The sequence below is a fragment of the Protopterus annectens genome, chromosome 12.part0 (genome assembly GCF_019279795.1).
Source record: "Protopterus annectens isolate FY-2018-M chromosome 12.part0, PAN1.0, whole genome shotgun sequence".
Taxonomy (NCBI): Eukaryota; Metazoa; Chordata; order Ceratodontiformes; family Protopteridae; genus Protopterus; species Protopterus annectens.
Window position 1 is genome coordinate 1,153,424,434 of NC_056746.1, and position 15,981 is coordinate 1,153,440,414.

The following is a 15,981-nucleotide window of genomic DNA, read 5'->3' on the forward strand; positions in this document are numbered from 1 at the left end:
TATAGCTTTCAAGGGCCTGCTGCATCCAGGGCAACTATTACTAAAGACAGACAACACCACAGTTATGTGGTACATAAACAAGCAAGGGGGCACCCATTCCTACCCCCTCCGCAGACTAGCCATGATCTTATGGAACACAGCCATAAACTATCAAGTTCATCTACAAGCACAATTCCTGCCAGAAGAGAAAAACACACAGGCAGACGATTTAAGCAGAAATATCATGGATCCCCACGAATGGGAATTAAATCCACAAATATTCAAACTGATAACACAAAAATGGTGGAGCCCGGACATAAATCTGTTTGCATCACCAAGGAATTGCCAGCTACAGAAATTTTGCACAAGGAGTTGCCATCCACAAGCATGGAAAGTGGATGCCCTCTCATTCAGCTGGAAAAACCTGCAAGTATACACTTTCCCACCTTTGCCTCTTCTTCCAAAAGTACTCATAAAAGCCAGGCAAGAGAAGCCAAATATGATCCTGATTGCACCAGACTGGCCACGCCAGCACTGGTACCCAATCTTAAAAAATTTAGCACAAGAACCACCTTGGATTTTGCCTCAAATAACACATCTGCTGTCTCAGAACAACAATCAGATACTCCACAGCCAGCTAAGGACCTTAAACCTATCTGCATGGAAGATACCTTAGCCAAACAAACACTGCCTCTCTCCAAAGCAGTTATGGATGTCATCCTAGAGGCCAGAAGTCCCAGTACCAGGAAAGCCTATTCGGATAAATGGAAGAGATTCTGTGCCTGGAACCAGGCTCACAGCCTTGACCCTCTTGTGCCAAACATTCCTCAGATACTACAATATTTGACTGAGATGCTGGACTACGGCCTTTCCTTTTCATCCATAAAGATACACGTCTCTGCCATCTCTGCCCACTACAACACGGATCCACCAATTTTCTCTCATCCCTTGCTATAAAACAGTACCTTAGAGGGGCAAAAAACATAAGACCACCCCGTAGAACACCTCCTCCAACTTGGGACCTCAACTTTGTTTTGGAAAAATTGACCTTACCTCCTTTTGAGCCAGCTAGCACAGCAGAATTAAAATATATCTCTTGGAAAACTGCTTTGCTCCTGGTACTAACATCAGCACGAAGAGTTTCAGAATTGCAAGCACTAATGGCAGTGGAACCATTCCTTATCTTCCACCAGGACAGGGTGTCTTTAAGAACTAACCCTACTTTTATGCCTAAGGTGGTTTCAAGTGCGTCTCTAAACCAAACTTTTCACTTGCCAACTTTTTATCCAAAACCACAGAATAAAGGGGAGAGATTACTGCATTCTTTGGACATTCACAGACAGATGTCCTTCATGGATGCATCTGCAGTCATAACAAGTGGGTTGTCCTGTCGTCAGGCAGCCCTGCAGTCGGCCGGATTCCAAAGTCCGGGTCCGGCTTCGGCTGATGTCGCACTTCACCCGACGTCATCTCTGTTGGTCTTCGGGTATATAAGCATCAGCCGACGCCATTTTCCTCAGTCTTTCTTGCCGCGTGGCGCCCGAAGCAGAAGCTGTTCGCAAGTGCCGGTCGGTCGGATCCAGAGATTACTTCTACCGAATACTACTTCGAAGACTTCTAAAGCTAAGTACCCGTTGGGGACTCTTTCTTGCCTCAGCCGATGTCAGAAATGTTAACAATTGTTTAACCTGTGGGAAACAAATACCTCATAAAGATTTCCACTCTTACTGTCTGCCTTGTTTAGGCCCAGCCCACGACGTAGCAGCCTGTTCGGCCTGTGCCTCTTTCAACCGACGAACGCTTAGGCGTCGGTCGGAGTTTGCAGAACAGTTTTTCGGTTCTGATTTTGCGTACATTATGCCGCCGGATCCTCCGACTACCCAATCTACTAAAAAACGCAAAGATAAAGACCGACATCGCGGTCCGCGGTTTCGGCGAAACCACGGTAAAGCAAACATGAGTGTCTCGGTTTGGGCGGAAACCGAGAAAACTGATCAAAGTACAGCTGAACCTATTCTTACAACTGAGGCCCCTGCTACAACTCTTGAATCGACCTCAGAACTTTTACCCACTACGGTGGTTGACTTATCAGACACCATCCCCTTGGATGTCTCTACCCCAGCACGTGGTGCTGCTAGGCCTCCAGCAGCCATGTCCATTAAGGCCTTCGCCAGGGCTAAAGCAGCCAAAACTACTAAAACAGTGCCTGTTAAACCCCCCACATCCAGGCCCTCTTCTAGCTCTCAAATGCTTTCTTTGGCAGAAGATTTAATTTCTTTAATTAGGGGATCTCAATCTCACCCAGACAGGGCCTCTCAGCCCCCAGAGAAGAGACCTAGGGCAGAGCCCCCTGAGCCAGTGTCTTCTGATGATTCTGCTGATGAATCAGACTTAACTGACCAACCAGAGGCTCCCTTCTCCAATTTTGAAGATTCTGATGCTGAAGAATCCATTCCAGCTGCTTCCCCACCAGAAGAATTCTCCTTTGGGGAAACCTTGCATGCCATGCGAGAACAGTTCCAATGGCAGCAACAGGATTTTTCAGACTCCAGAAAAAGACTTAGGACCTTTCTGCACCTCCCACAGCACAGGCCCTTAGCTATACCTCCTGTTCTCTCTGTGGTGGATGATGCTTTCAATGATGTTTGCTCCGCTCCAGATTCTTTACCCCCAGCCCCTGCCAAACCAGACAGATTTTACAGGGTGCCAGATACTCATCACCACCTTTACAAGGCCCCACTTGCAGACCCAGAAACTATATCCCAGGGTCCCAAGGCAGTAGCGACCATAGCTAAAACCCTATTCCTTCTGAAAGGGAAGCAAGGTCATTAGACAGATGGGGTAAAAGGTCTACACTTCAGCTACTCTCACAGCTAGAGCTTTAAACTGTCAGTTTCACATGATACAATACCAAGAGTTTATGCTCGATCAGTTAACTAAAAAACTAACCACAGATGAATCTCTTGATAAGAAATATGTATTAGAGATGGTAAATAACATACAACAGGTTAGCAACCATTCCTTAAAATGTGGCTATGATGCACTGGAGGCTTCATTTAGATCAGCCATGACAGGCACAGTGATAAGAAGGCATGCATGGCTAAAGGAACAAGTTTTTACGGATCATGTTAAAGCTAAGTTGCTAGATGCTCCTATGGACAAGACAAGTTTGTTTGGTACACCTGCCCAGCAGGTTATGAAGAAAATGGAAGAGAAGGCAAAATCTGTTCAAACTGTTAAAGATTTCTTGCAGGTTCAACCCCCAAGGTTTAGCAGGAACTGGCCTGCCAAAAATTGGTCCTTTCCTGACTCCACAAAATTTCAAAGGGGCAGGAATAGACGTCCCAGAGGCAGAAACCAATCCAGAGGAGGTGCCTACAGAGGACGACAGTGGCAAGGTAACAACAGAGGCACAGACACAGCCACTGCCACTACATCAGCACAACCACAGTGACTTAATCATAAATCCGCCTACCAGGGAACAAATAGCAGCTCCTCTAGGCGGAAAGTTAACCTTATTTTCAAAGAACTGGCACTACATAACAAAAGACAAGTGGATTTTACAAACCATAGATCAAGGTTACCGGTTTCACTTCCACACTTTACCAGTCAAAAGAGGAATGCCAAATCTACCTCCAAATCAAAAAACAGAGGCTCTACGCCAGATAATGGAGTTAGCAAACATGAGAGCTGTGGAAAGAGTGCCAACAGCAGAACAAGGAAAGGGGTTCTATTCCAGACTATTCCTAGTTCCAAGAAAGGAAAAAAGTTGGGAGACCAATTCTCGACCTGTCCACCTTAAATACATACATCATTGTCCCAAAATTCAAAATGCTGACCCTACAGCAACTTCTTCCCATGCTGGGCAAGGAGTCTTGGCTGGTAACTCTAGATCTCAAGGAGGCATACCTGCACGTCCCCATTCGACCAATCTGCAGAAGATACCTCAGATTTCTTGCAGGATCAGAGCACTATCAATTCTCAGCATTGCCCTTTGGCTTATCTACTGCGCCCAGAGTATTCACAAAATGCCTGGCATCAGTAATCGCCCATTGCAGACTACAGGAATTCAAATTTACCCATACCTGGACGACTGCCTGCTACAAGGGGACAACAAAAGCAAGCTGACAACGGATTTACAAAGGGTCATTTACTTGCTACAAGGACTGGGATACACAGTCAATTTACAAAAGTCAAGGCTGATACCATCCCAAACAAGGACATTCTTGGCGCTGAATTGGACACAGTACAGCAAATGGCATTCCTGACTACAGAAAAACAAAAGAACTTCCTCTTTACTTCTTGGCACTAACAAAACTGAACAAGTTAACAGCAAGAAAAGTTCTGCAGGCCTTGGGCTTCATGGCATCATGCATAATCTTGGTCCCATTTGCCAGACTACGATGAGGAAACTACAGTGGTACCTAAAGAATTTATGGTCCCAACACAGACACAGTCTAGAAACAGAAATCCCACTAATTCCATGCTTAAAACAGGAGTTCCTATGGTGGGCTCAGGCATGCCAGTCAAACCCAGGCCTACCCTTTCGCAGATGTCAACCAAGCCAGACCATCACAACAGACGCTTCAGACCTAGGATGGGGGCCCACATGCTGGACAAATGCGTGCAAGGATTGTGGACACAGGATCAACTTCACCTGCACATCAATCTAAAAGAAATGCTGGCAGTAAAACTGGCAATCCAAAAGTTCAAACCATTTCTCAAAGAGGGCCAGTTGATGATAAGGACAGACAACACCACAGTCATGTGGTACATCAACAAACAGGGAGGCACTCATTCATACCCCTATGCAGAATGACCTTGGAGCTGTGGACCCTGGCACTCAGCTACAACATTCAGTTACAGGCAATATTTGTACCGGGAAAGACAATACTCTAGCAGACATATTAAGCAGAACCACTTGGATGTCCACGAATGGAAGCTGCACCCGGACATCTTCAAGACCATCTCAAAGAAATGGGGAATGCCACAGATAGACCTATTCGCATCACCTCTCAATCACCAGCTCAAAAATTCTGCACAAGGACATTCCACCCACTAGCATGGAAAGTGGACTCACTCTCCATCAACTGGAAAGGCCTAACAGCATATGCATTCCCACCTCTTCCTTTGATACACAAGGTACTACTAAAAATCAAGGAAGAACGTCCAAAGATAATCCTGATAGCTCCAAACTGGCCAAGACAACACTGGTACCCACTACTGAAGAGCATGTCTCGAACAATATGTGGCCAATACCCTGATGCCTTTGATGTTAACTCAGAACAACTACAGCATCATACATCCAAACCTAAAACGCTGCAACTGACTGCATGGAAGATCACTTAGCAGCAGCTAATCCAGAACTTTGAGAAAGAGTTAAAGACATTATTCTTGAAGCGCAGACCTTCAACAAGAAGGAACTATGCTGGAAAATGGAAAAGGTTTGTCATTTGGAGTACGGAAAGAGGAAAAGAGGTGTCAAACATAGATATGCCTAACATTCTGGAGTATCTGGCGAACTTCTTCATTCAGGCCTGTCCTACTCCTCCATCAAGATACATGCATCAGCTATTTCAGCAGAATACAGCTTTGATCCACCTGTTTTTTCGCACCCTTTGCTCAGGCAGTTCCTCAGAGGAATCAAGAATGTAAAACCTCCAAGGAAACCACCATTACCAGCTTGGGATTTAAACTTTGTGCTAGAAAAGTTGACACTATCACCCTTTGAACCAGCAGCAACAGCAGACCTACAACACCTGTCATGGAAAACTGCTTTCCTGCTAGCAATTACTTCAGCAAGGAGGGTTTCAGAACTTCAGGCCTTAATGGCAGTGCAACCCTTCCTAATCTTCCACCAAGATAGAGTGTCCATGAGGACTAATCCTACATTTATGCCCAAGGTGGTATCCAGAGTGTCTTTAAACCAGGCAATCCACCTACCTACCTTCTTTCCCAACCCACAAAACAGAGGGAAAAGAAAACTGCATACCTTGGATGTACATAGACAGCTACGCTACTACTTGGACAGAACAAAAATAGCAGAAAGACTGACCAACTTTTTGTAGCCTATGCAACAGGAAGGGAAGGAAAAGCTATTTCCAAACAGACAACCTCCAAATGGATAGGAAATTGCATACGATACTGTTACTCCTTCCATGGAAAACCAATTCCACAAAACATAAGACCTCATTCTACAAGGGCAACAGCCACTACCACAGCCTTCTTACGAGGAGTGGCAACCAAAGACATTATTGAGGCGGCTACTTGGACCTCCGTGCATACATTTGCCAAGCATTATAATTTGCCTCTATATTCCAGATCCCGAGCAGGGTTTGCCACTGCTGTACTGCAAGGGATCCTAAACACACCATAATCTACTTTTATCCTCCTCCCCTAGTTGGCTATGGTATTCTACCCACTTGTTATGACTGCAGATGCATCCATGAAGGACATAGTACAGTTTTGTACCTACCATAAATGTAGATGTCCGAACTGGATAGCATCTGCAGTCAGGATTACCCTCCCTCCTTCCCCTCTGTGGTACTCCTAGGGTGTTTACCCTCCTAATAGCTAGCTGTTGGGGGGGGAGTCCTTTATGGTGTATTTGTTTGTATATATGTGCATATATGCTTATGGTTGTGTTTACCTCTATCTATTTGGAAACATTGGCATCTATCCAAATTTTAGCCTGCAAGAGGGCTACTGGCATCTGGGGCAAGAAACACTGAGGAAAATGGTGTCGGCTGATGCTTATATACCCGAAGACCAACAGAGATGACGTCGGGTGAAGTGCGACATCAGCCGAAGCCGGACCCGGACTTTGGAATCCGGCCGACTGCAGGGCTGCCTGACGACAGGACAACCCACTTGTTATGACTGCAGATGCTATCCAGTTCGGACATCTACATTTATGGTAGGTACAAAACTGTACTTTACGCTTCTACTTGGACAAAACTAAAGTTTTCAGAAAATCTGAGCAATTATTAGTTGCATATGCTGCAGGAGCACAGGGAAAAGCCATTTCAAAACGGACTATTTCAAAATGGATAGGACATTGCATACATTTCCACTATACACACCATGGAAAACCTGTGCCTACCAGCATTAGATCTCACTCCACCAGGGGCACAGCCACTTCAACAGCCTACCTCAGAGGAGTACCTACCAAGGATATTTTGGAAGCAGCAACATGGAGCTCTGTGCATACCTTCACCAAGCATTACCACCTGCCTCTATACTCCAGATCCAGAGCTGGCTTCGCCTCTGCAGTGCTGCAGGGCCTTATAGCCACCCCAAATACATTATAGTACCAACCAACCTACCTCAGCTTTGGGATTCTACCCAAGTGTAATGACTGCAGCAGTGTAACACAATGAACATAGTACAGTTTTGTACCTACCATAAATGTAGATGTTCGAGTGTTCACACTGCTGCAGTCCAGGTTACCCTCCCTCCTTCCCGTCTTCACTGCTGGTGTTTTGCCTAGGTCATTTACCCTTTACTACCTATGGGGAGTATTTGCTGGTAACTGAAAGTTGTTGTTTGATTTTCTTGCTTATGTTATATTAGCAATTTGAATTGCCTACCTATTTGGGGACATCTGGGGTAAGAAAAACTGAAGAAAATAGTGTCGTCTGCAGCTTATATACCCCTGTCGCACTGACGTCAGGGAGGAAGCGACAGCAACCGACGCCGGACCAAGACTTTGGAACTCAGGCCAACTGGGGAACCGCCTGACGGCAGGATAACCCAAGTGTAATGACTGCAGCAGTGTGAACACTCGAACATCTACATTTATGGTAGGTACAAAACTGTACTTTTCTGATAGTGGGTTGTAGGCCAGAGGTATCTCCTACTTTCACATTCCAGAAGAAATGGGCATCTTGACTGAATTCATGAGGTGTGCCTAAAATCCCCTTTATGTAGTGGAGGATTTGGGAGTACCATTTTCAGGGTCTTAAGCAGTGAGTCAACCCAGAGAATCGACTTTTCTGCCACTTCATTGAATGCATTCCTCCCCTCATTGAGTTCCATCTAGCATGAAAGAGGAGCTTGATGAGGGGCACCCCTTTCCCACAGGAGGAAAGATTCCTGTGTGTCTGCTTACCTGTCCCTCCAGTTTTGTTAGTTGTTTTATAATTCAAGGAAGACAGATCACTTATTACTCTTATTTATTCCTTAGTGGCCATGAGTTATGTGATTTCAGGATTACAGGTCCTTGGTAATTCAGAAAATTTTCTGAGAATAAGCTTTTTGGCCAGAATTTTGGAGCTGATTGAACATGTCAAGAAACCATGCCCTTCTTAATCATATCCCACTAAGTGAGAAGTGTTCTGCATTTAAGCAGAAAGATATCCTTTGCTATCTTAGCCAGTTTGCATGTCATTGTCATGTTGCTTAGACAGCTGGAATTTTTGAATCGTGGTTATTCCATGATCGAGGTGCACGTGTGGCACATTCGCATATTTTGAGCTCGAGGGACAGGGTCACAGCGTAGCACCATATAGTTAAGCAACTCCTTAAAGATCATCTGCAGCAATATTTTGCACTTGCCTGCAATCTTTTATCTTTTTTTTTTTTTTTTTTTTGGATGACGGGGTGGCTCTCCTCTCTGTAAGTCCAATTTACTGGATATTCTTTTTCATTTTACTGTTATTTCTTGCTTACAGACTTCGGTTCTACACAGAGAAGAGCAGTACTTCCTAACTTTGCATCGTTATGCTTGTCACTTTGATGATGCAAAGTTGGATCTTGCCAGCACTTCCTCCATTAGTAGACTGGGTCTCTTTCCTCTGTTTTTTTTCTGTGTTAAAACTGCACATAGGCTATGCACAGTATGCCCATTTATTAATGAATCAGGTTTTGCCTTAGCATGAATTTTCCAGTTTTGCAAGGGTTGTACAGGGTAAAAATAATGTACAAAATCAGATCAAAGGTATGATTCTGATTTTGCCTAATGCCAATGACAGTTAAAATTTATGGACTTTGTTGCTGCACATGATGTGCTTACGTGACACTGAAACAGAAGTACCCTTCACATTCTTTTTCACACAAAAAGACAGCAGAATGCATGGAGGTTTGAAGACTGGATTAACCAACACAGTGCAACTAACTTTAAAATTGGAACTTAGACAAAAAATACAGGTAAAACTGCTCCAGTCTGAAAAATCTTGTCGATATGCCTTTCTCCCTCTTGCTGACTTAGTAATGGACTCTGCTGACCCTGATGTGATGTCAGCAAGGAAGCAGAACTTCCTGCACAGGTGAGGACAGTACATGTTAAGTATTTCAAGGGCATTTTTCTTGGAAGAGATCTTCCTCAAAAAGAGAAGTGAAAATGCACAGTTTAATAGAAAGATAGCTAAGGTAGGCAACTACTCGAAAATACATTTTGAGAACAGATAGGCCTGCCAACATTAGAACTCCTTTTCTTATTGAAACTTGAGTGTCATGGTGAACAGGCTTCCCTCTTCCCCATTTATGTGCCTGCTAGTTCTGAAGTTGGTAACCTGGAATGTCTTTTTGTGATGGGCCATCATCTTTTCTCACAGATCTAACAGCTATAGCCATTCATTTGTACAGCCCAATATTGGATTTTTTTAAATGGATCATGTGTTCTTTTAGAATGACCTTCATTCTTTCCAAAAGTGGCACTAGAGTGCTCCTTATACCAATCTATTCATCTCCATTTTGTCATTCTAGATTGCAGAAAGCAAAAGGAAAAGCTTGTTATAACCCGGGACAATGAACTACCATCTCACTTTCTACCTATTTAGAAAGACTAAAGCAGCTACAAAGTCACTTTCCCTAAATAGTGAAAAGGGTTGTGTTTGCTAGGTGCATCTTTTCCAAATGGATTACAAATTTATTTCTTGCCATAATGTCAAAACACTCATTGGAAAAATGCTTTTGTCATCAAAGGCCACTCCACCAGAGTCATGGCCGCTTCCAGTTATGTCCTTTGTGGAAATGTGCAATGGCTACTTGGCCACCATTCTACTATTTCAGCAGACATTATTGTTTTCACCATGACACCAGGAGTTGGGATTCCTTTGAGACATTTCATTGTTTCCTGTCTTACAGGTTGTGTTGACTTGTTGGATGTGGTTAATCTAATCGGCATTAAGGCTAGATGCATTCTTTAGCTTCTCCTACAACACAGTGGCTTGTGCCTAGTTGAAAGCATGTACACCCATGAGCACAGGAAGTTGAAGGCAATAAAAAGTAACTGAACAAGTAGTTGCATAATAGGAACTCTCAGTATTTAACCCACTGCCGAGGACTCCTTCACAGGTCAACTGATGTTGTGAGTACTGTATCCATTATTTCCATGTGTACACAAATTTAAAATTATTGTAACAGAAGCGGATGTTCAGTTCATTGTTTACAGTGATGCAGTTTAGTTGTACTGACTTCTGATGCTCATCTTTTTGTTTCCGAACTGTTAAAGGTATCTCAGCTCCTTCCTGAGAAGTTTGCTGAACAGATCATACGTGTTTATTGCAAAAAGACCGATGAGGTGAGCTTCGAAGCTGCAAAGAAATACTTTGTGCACTGGTGTTTTAAAAAAGACTTCACCAAACCCAAGGTAAAAGCATTGTATTACTTTGCCACTTAGTTTTCAGAAATGTTTCATCCATTTCCATGGAACTTAATCTGTATAGTTTTTCTTAGTGGCCATAATGTCTTCAACATTTAAGTGCACTGCGCTATATCTGAAGGGACGTTGATACAGTTTAAATCAATACTCGACCAGTTTACACTTCATTAAGGTCTTCACATCCTCACAGGAGATGCATCTCACCTTATGAAGTTTTAACAGTTTTACACTTTTACACTTGTATGTACAATGCAGACCTGTTTTACAATACTCTTTAGCAATCGTCATTTTTTGTGCTGTTAGTTTTCAGTTTTGTGTTAGTGCCACTGTGGTCCGAGAGGAAGCTTAGTTGAGTAGTGTACAGAAAATGAATGCATGGTTCTCAGAATTTGCTTGTAATAAATGTCTGTGCACTGTTACAAGCAATTAATACTACCTTGTAAAAACCTAGTTTGCCATGTTTGTCTTGAAGCATGTATAATTTCAGTCAGCAAGCCATGACTTTGTTTGTGGATGCGATGGAGGTTTCACTGATTAGTCCTGAAAGAATGCAAGAGATGGCAGTCCAAGTGCTGTCAGCCTCAGTATATCTTCCTGCTGCAGCCTGTGTAGACTTCTTGGGATATGCAAGTCTCTGGTTACTCAAGCTGGGCATTTGTTATGCCATTAGCAAGTAAATGAAAGAAAAGTTTTATGTTTTATCATGGAACTAAGTACTGAATATTTTCTGGCTTATGGCTCCTTTGGTGTTGTAATTTACCATAAATCAAGTGTATCTGATTGACAATTTCTTCTTCATTAGACTTATGAGCATGTTGCAGGCAGGTTGCTAGACCTTAAGTCGGAAGGGGGAGGGGTGAGATATCACTTTCTCTTGAGTGTCTGTCTGTATTTTTTCTGCCCATGGATCAGGTGCGAGCATTAGACAGCTGAGTGATTTCTAAAGTGTCATCTCTGACTTGATGTTCTTGGAACTGCTCTCTGGTGTATGTGATGCTTCACCCATTTTCCTTTCCTGTCAGTGGTGCAGCCACCATTATTGTTGTACACTGCCATTGGGAAGACTATGTTCTTGCAGGTTTTACCAACATTGAGGCACTGATATGAAACTTGGAGGAAGACCCCCTAATTCTGTCCTTGACAACACTTTCTGGCTTTTAGTCCTTTCGGGGTAAATTACACTGACCACTGATGCTTTTAAATGTGAATCCATTGCTCCAGCAGCCATTGTGGGACAACTGTACTAGATACACTTAATACCTGGCATTTTTAACATCTTAAGAATAGTTTTCAAGTGATATGCATCAAGTTGTATTTGCATTATGTCAACATTCGTGTGGCACTTGTCTGATTTGTGCAGTACTTGAGCTTTGACTTTATAAAGAGGGAAATCTACTTCTTTAGCTTATAAAACATTCTTAAATGCAAAATTCCAAAGTGCACACTTGTTTCTTTTTGGCAAAATCAACATATAGTGCTAGCAAATACAGACTTTAATCAGCTCATAGCTCTTAATATTAAGCATGTTCCTTTAAAAAAATATATTAGTACTGCTTCTGACCAACAGTAATATTTATCACACTCAACTAAAAATTTTCTCTTTCAGTCCTTCACTGTCCAGTAACTGCTCTGCATGTGGCTCTCCAGATGCTGACATTTTACATATTTTTTTTGAACTGCAGGTGTTTAAAAACTTCCGGTTAATGGCTCAAACCCAAATTCACTCTGTTTTGATCAAGTTGCAGACTCTCTCTTTGCATTTTGCTGTTCTATACCTTCCACACAATATAAATATCATACACCTGAAAGGTCCAAGTATCATCTTTTCTATGATAAAATGTTAAATAACTAAATGAAATACTCCTACAGTCAATTGGCCTGACTTTGTCAAAATATCTTAAATATTGTAAGACTTTTAAATTAATTCATAGACATAAATCTAACCTAAACACTGTTATCGAAGCTTGGGAGTTGGTTTTAAATTTTCTTTGAGCTGTATTATCAATAACCTGTCAAGTTTTTGACTTGGATCAAATATCAAGGGGATTGTATAATTCAATTAATATATTTTAATGTGGTTGTAAATTGTGTATATAGTTTTACAGTTATTGCACTTGTTTTGTTTCTGTTTATTCTTCTCTTCTGTTGTGGTTTTGCTTGTTTAGTTTTTGTAGTCTGTTATGCATCAGTTTTGAATAAAAATGTATGGGAAAAAAAGAAACCATAAGACAGCTGCACCCAACATGGTTATGTGTTGCAGCAGTGTTAAGACTGAACTCCTGAGTTTTAGTAGTTGGATTTCTACTTGCAGCATAATCAACTCATATTTGGGGACAGACCAAACATTGAAGGGATTGTTTTTTTCAGAGCTGAGCGACCTGCACCAGTTACCCTTTTCAGGAAAAGGTCATGTTTGTTACCCAGTTTATAATAGTGAAAGCAGGCAGAGTCATCAGAATGTGTGACTTTGTTTAAAGGTTAAACTATCTGTCTTGATTGAGAGCCTGCAAGATTCCATGGTGATTGGGAGGCTGAGTGCCAGGAACCAGTACTGCACAATAGGTAGATGAGCAATGAAATTGTTGGGAATGTAAGACACTGTAATGTACTTCCCCACCCAAAAAGAGAGAGAAGAAAACTCTCAAACTATGGAAGTACTTTTAAAAGATTATGTGGAATGTTCTCCTGTGTCAAGATTCGTGTGTAGGAGTGTGTGCCCAATTTTTTTCTTTTTTCCTTTCTAAATTTGGTTATTGTGGAGCTTCTGAAAACTCATTCCATACACAAGTGCTTTTTATTTAGTGTGATAACAAAAGCGGTCTTCTTGGTTGTTTGTCAGTGAGAGGTTAGTTATTAGCATGTACTTTTTTGTGAATGGGTACCCCCCCCAAAAAAAAAAAGTTGTGATGTTTAAAGAATATATGCTGTATCATTTCTGGGTATTTACTGAAGGATTGCAGAAGTTGCTGTCTTTATCTCATTGTTATTGCCTGTGTCACTGCATTCATTCAGGTAGTTTGATTGGGGGGCAAAGGATTGTCTTCCCTTTCAAGGACTGATAGCAAGAGTATTGACAGAGAGAGAGGAATAGGGGGATCCTAAGGGAAAAAACAGCATCTGTAAAATTTTTAGTAGAATCTAGAACAGAAGCTGGTGTTTAAAAGAGATAATTAGTAGGACATATAAAATATTGTATGATAACTATAGGAATTAGTCAGAGGAGATCAGAAAGGATTGGGAAGAGATTGGATAAGCAATTCACAAACAATGGGGGGATATATGTATGCTTCCCAAATATGCAACATAGTCTAGAAGATTTAGGATCTTTGCTTGGAAATGTTTGAATAGGTATTTTTATATCCCAATTAGACTCCAAAGAATTTTTCCTCAGGTAGATTGCAAATGTTGGAGATGTGATGAGGAAGAGAGGTAATTGGGAATATATTTTCTGGGAGAGTAATGAGTTGGCAGACTTAAAAAAATAATAATTCCCTGCAGACTGCTTGATCAGAAATACCGGGTAAGCAAACCGGTGTAACTAAAGAATTTTTTTTTTTTTTTTTTTTTTTTTAGCTATGATACAGAATCGGAATTGCCTAGACATAGTAAGCCCTTGCTGAGTTTAATCCTGGTGTGTGTCAAAAAGCAATTACTAGAAAATGGAAATCAAAGTCTAAACCAACCATACTAGAAGTAGTGAATATAGTAACAGAGATAAAAGAACTAAAGTGGGATCTTTAGTAAAGGGTATAAGCAAATTACGTAGTAAGTGATAATTCAGTGCAGATGCTTCTTGTTTAAAAAAGGGGGGCGCGCAAAGAATGCAGTACCTTGGCAGCAGCGGTGGTCATTGTTAGCCAGTTGATCAGGTGATGCTGAGCTGAAGAATACGGACTTATTCTTGTTCCATTCAGTTTTGCATTTTCTAGCAGTGCAGCAACATTTTACCCTGTTTAGTGTGTGTATGAGATTTCTCTAGGGTTGTGAAGTTTAGTAAGTGACCCTATGGTGCAGTGGTGAGCATTACTACCTCATAATGCTTGGTTTGATTACCAGCTGAGGTATGTTCTTTATGGGTTTTGTTTGCCCAAATAAGGTGCCACATTTAACTCCTACATTGAAATGAAAATGGAACAAGTAGATTTGGCAAAGTTCTTTGTCCTCTGGGATGTACAGTTATGTTCTGAAATAGATTCCAAACCAACTAGGACTGACACACCATGGTTTTCCTCCATTTTTTTAAATGTAGGCATTGGCTTAATTTGATTCTGAATTCAGAAAATAAGTAATAACATTTTAATAGGTAAAATAAGTAATAAAAATTAGTACAAAGAGAGTGAAGCCTTATTTTTCAAAATTTACTTTGGCAGAGTTCGTATTTAATATTTCTCATTGCATGTAAGTTTCATAATTTTTCATTATCTTTAAACACAGTAAATAACATTTTTAGTATTAATAAATGAAACTGGGTTAGGAGGAGATGGGGAAATGAAATCTGTTAGGAAAAATATACTGCAGTATGATAGAGGACAAACGGATAAAACATATGGATTTAGAATTTGTGAGGGAGACCTGAAATGGCAGAAGAAAATAAACATTAAGGTTAATTACTGAAATTTCATTTGAAAAAAAATCTGTATGTTTTACTACAAAGGCTGCTGTGTAAAAGATGGTAAGAGACTGCTTCCATTCGGGCAATAATTGTCACTTTGTAGCTAGGACAGGTACTTGGAGCTAGATTCATGAACCATTCATTGACGTACACAGCCATATACGAACTGCAGTAGGGGTTTTTTGTATTCATGAGGCACCCTTACATGGTGTTGCACTGTCCTCCAACAGAAGTCCATGCAGTGCCATGAAGGGCTGGCTCCATGGCCATGCGTAATCCTAATGAGGCATTTTGGGATGGGTTGGCATATGCCAGTTAGCCATGTGCTCTCTCACTGGGACAGCCCCCAGTAAGCCATTTAGACAGCCATGTGATTCAAGAAAGCACTTTGGCATGCAGATTAGCACAGTCACCCCAAGCACTACTCAATAGCGGACATGAACTAGGTGGTGGGTGAGACCACTAGACAACAGGGGTTACTGTATAAGTGCCAGAGCGACACCAGAGTCAAAACTGTAATTGGGAGATAGGGAAATCACCAGACTCCAGGGAGTGTAATGTGTAAAAGTTCTGTTCAGGCACCACTATTACGAGGATGAGTGAGTGATGCACATCCTACAGTGCCATAGCAACATTACTATGGAGATTGGTGGGGGGGGATGCACTGTACAGTAAGGAAAAAGTGTAGGATGGGAATGGGGGACACGAAACACAATCTTAAGTGCAGTAATGGCACCAAGTGAAGTATGGCGATTTGTGAGAGGACTAGTAGACCACCATGGAATAC

At 41.8% G+C, this 15,981-nt stretch overlaps 1 protein-coding gene across 1 annotated transcript in view; it reads left to right on the forward strand.

Annotated features, from left to right (window-relative positions):
* SAMHD1 (SAM and HD domain containing deoxynucleoside triphosphate triphosphohydrolase 1) overlaps positions 1-15,981 on the forward strand; it is a gene marked incomplete in the record, with an annotated part of 1,343,678 nt that overhangs the window by 1,119,969 nt on the left and 207,728 nt on the right. The window contains 1 exon segment of the mRNA XM_044090179.1: positions 10,433-10,570. Within this exon segment, the coding sequence (XP_043946114.1) occupies positions 10,433-10,570 (138 nt within the window).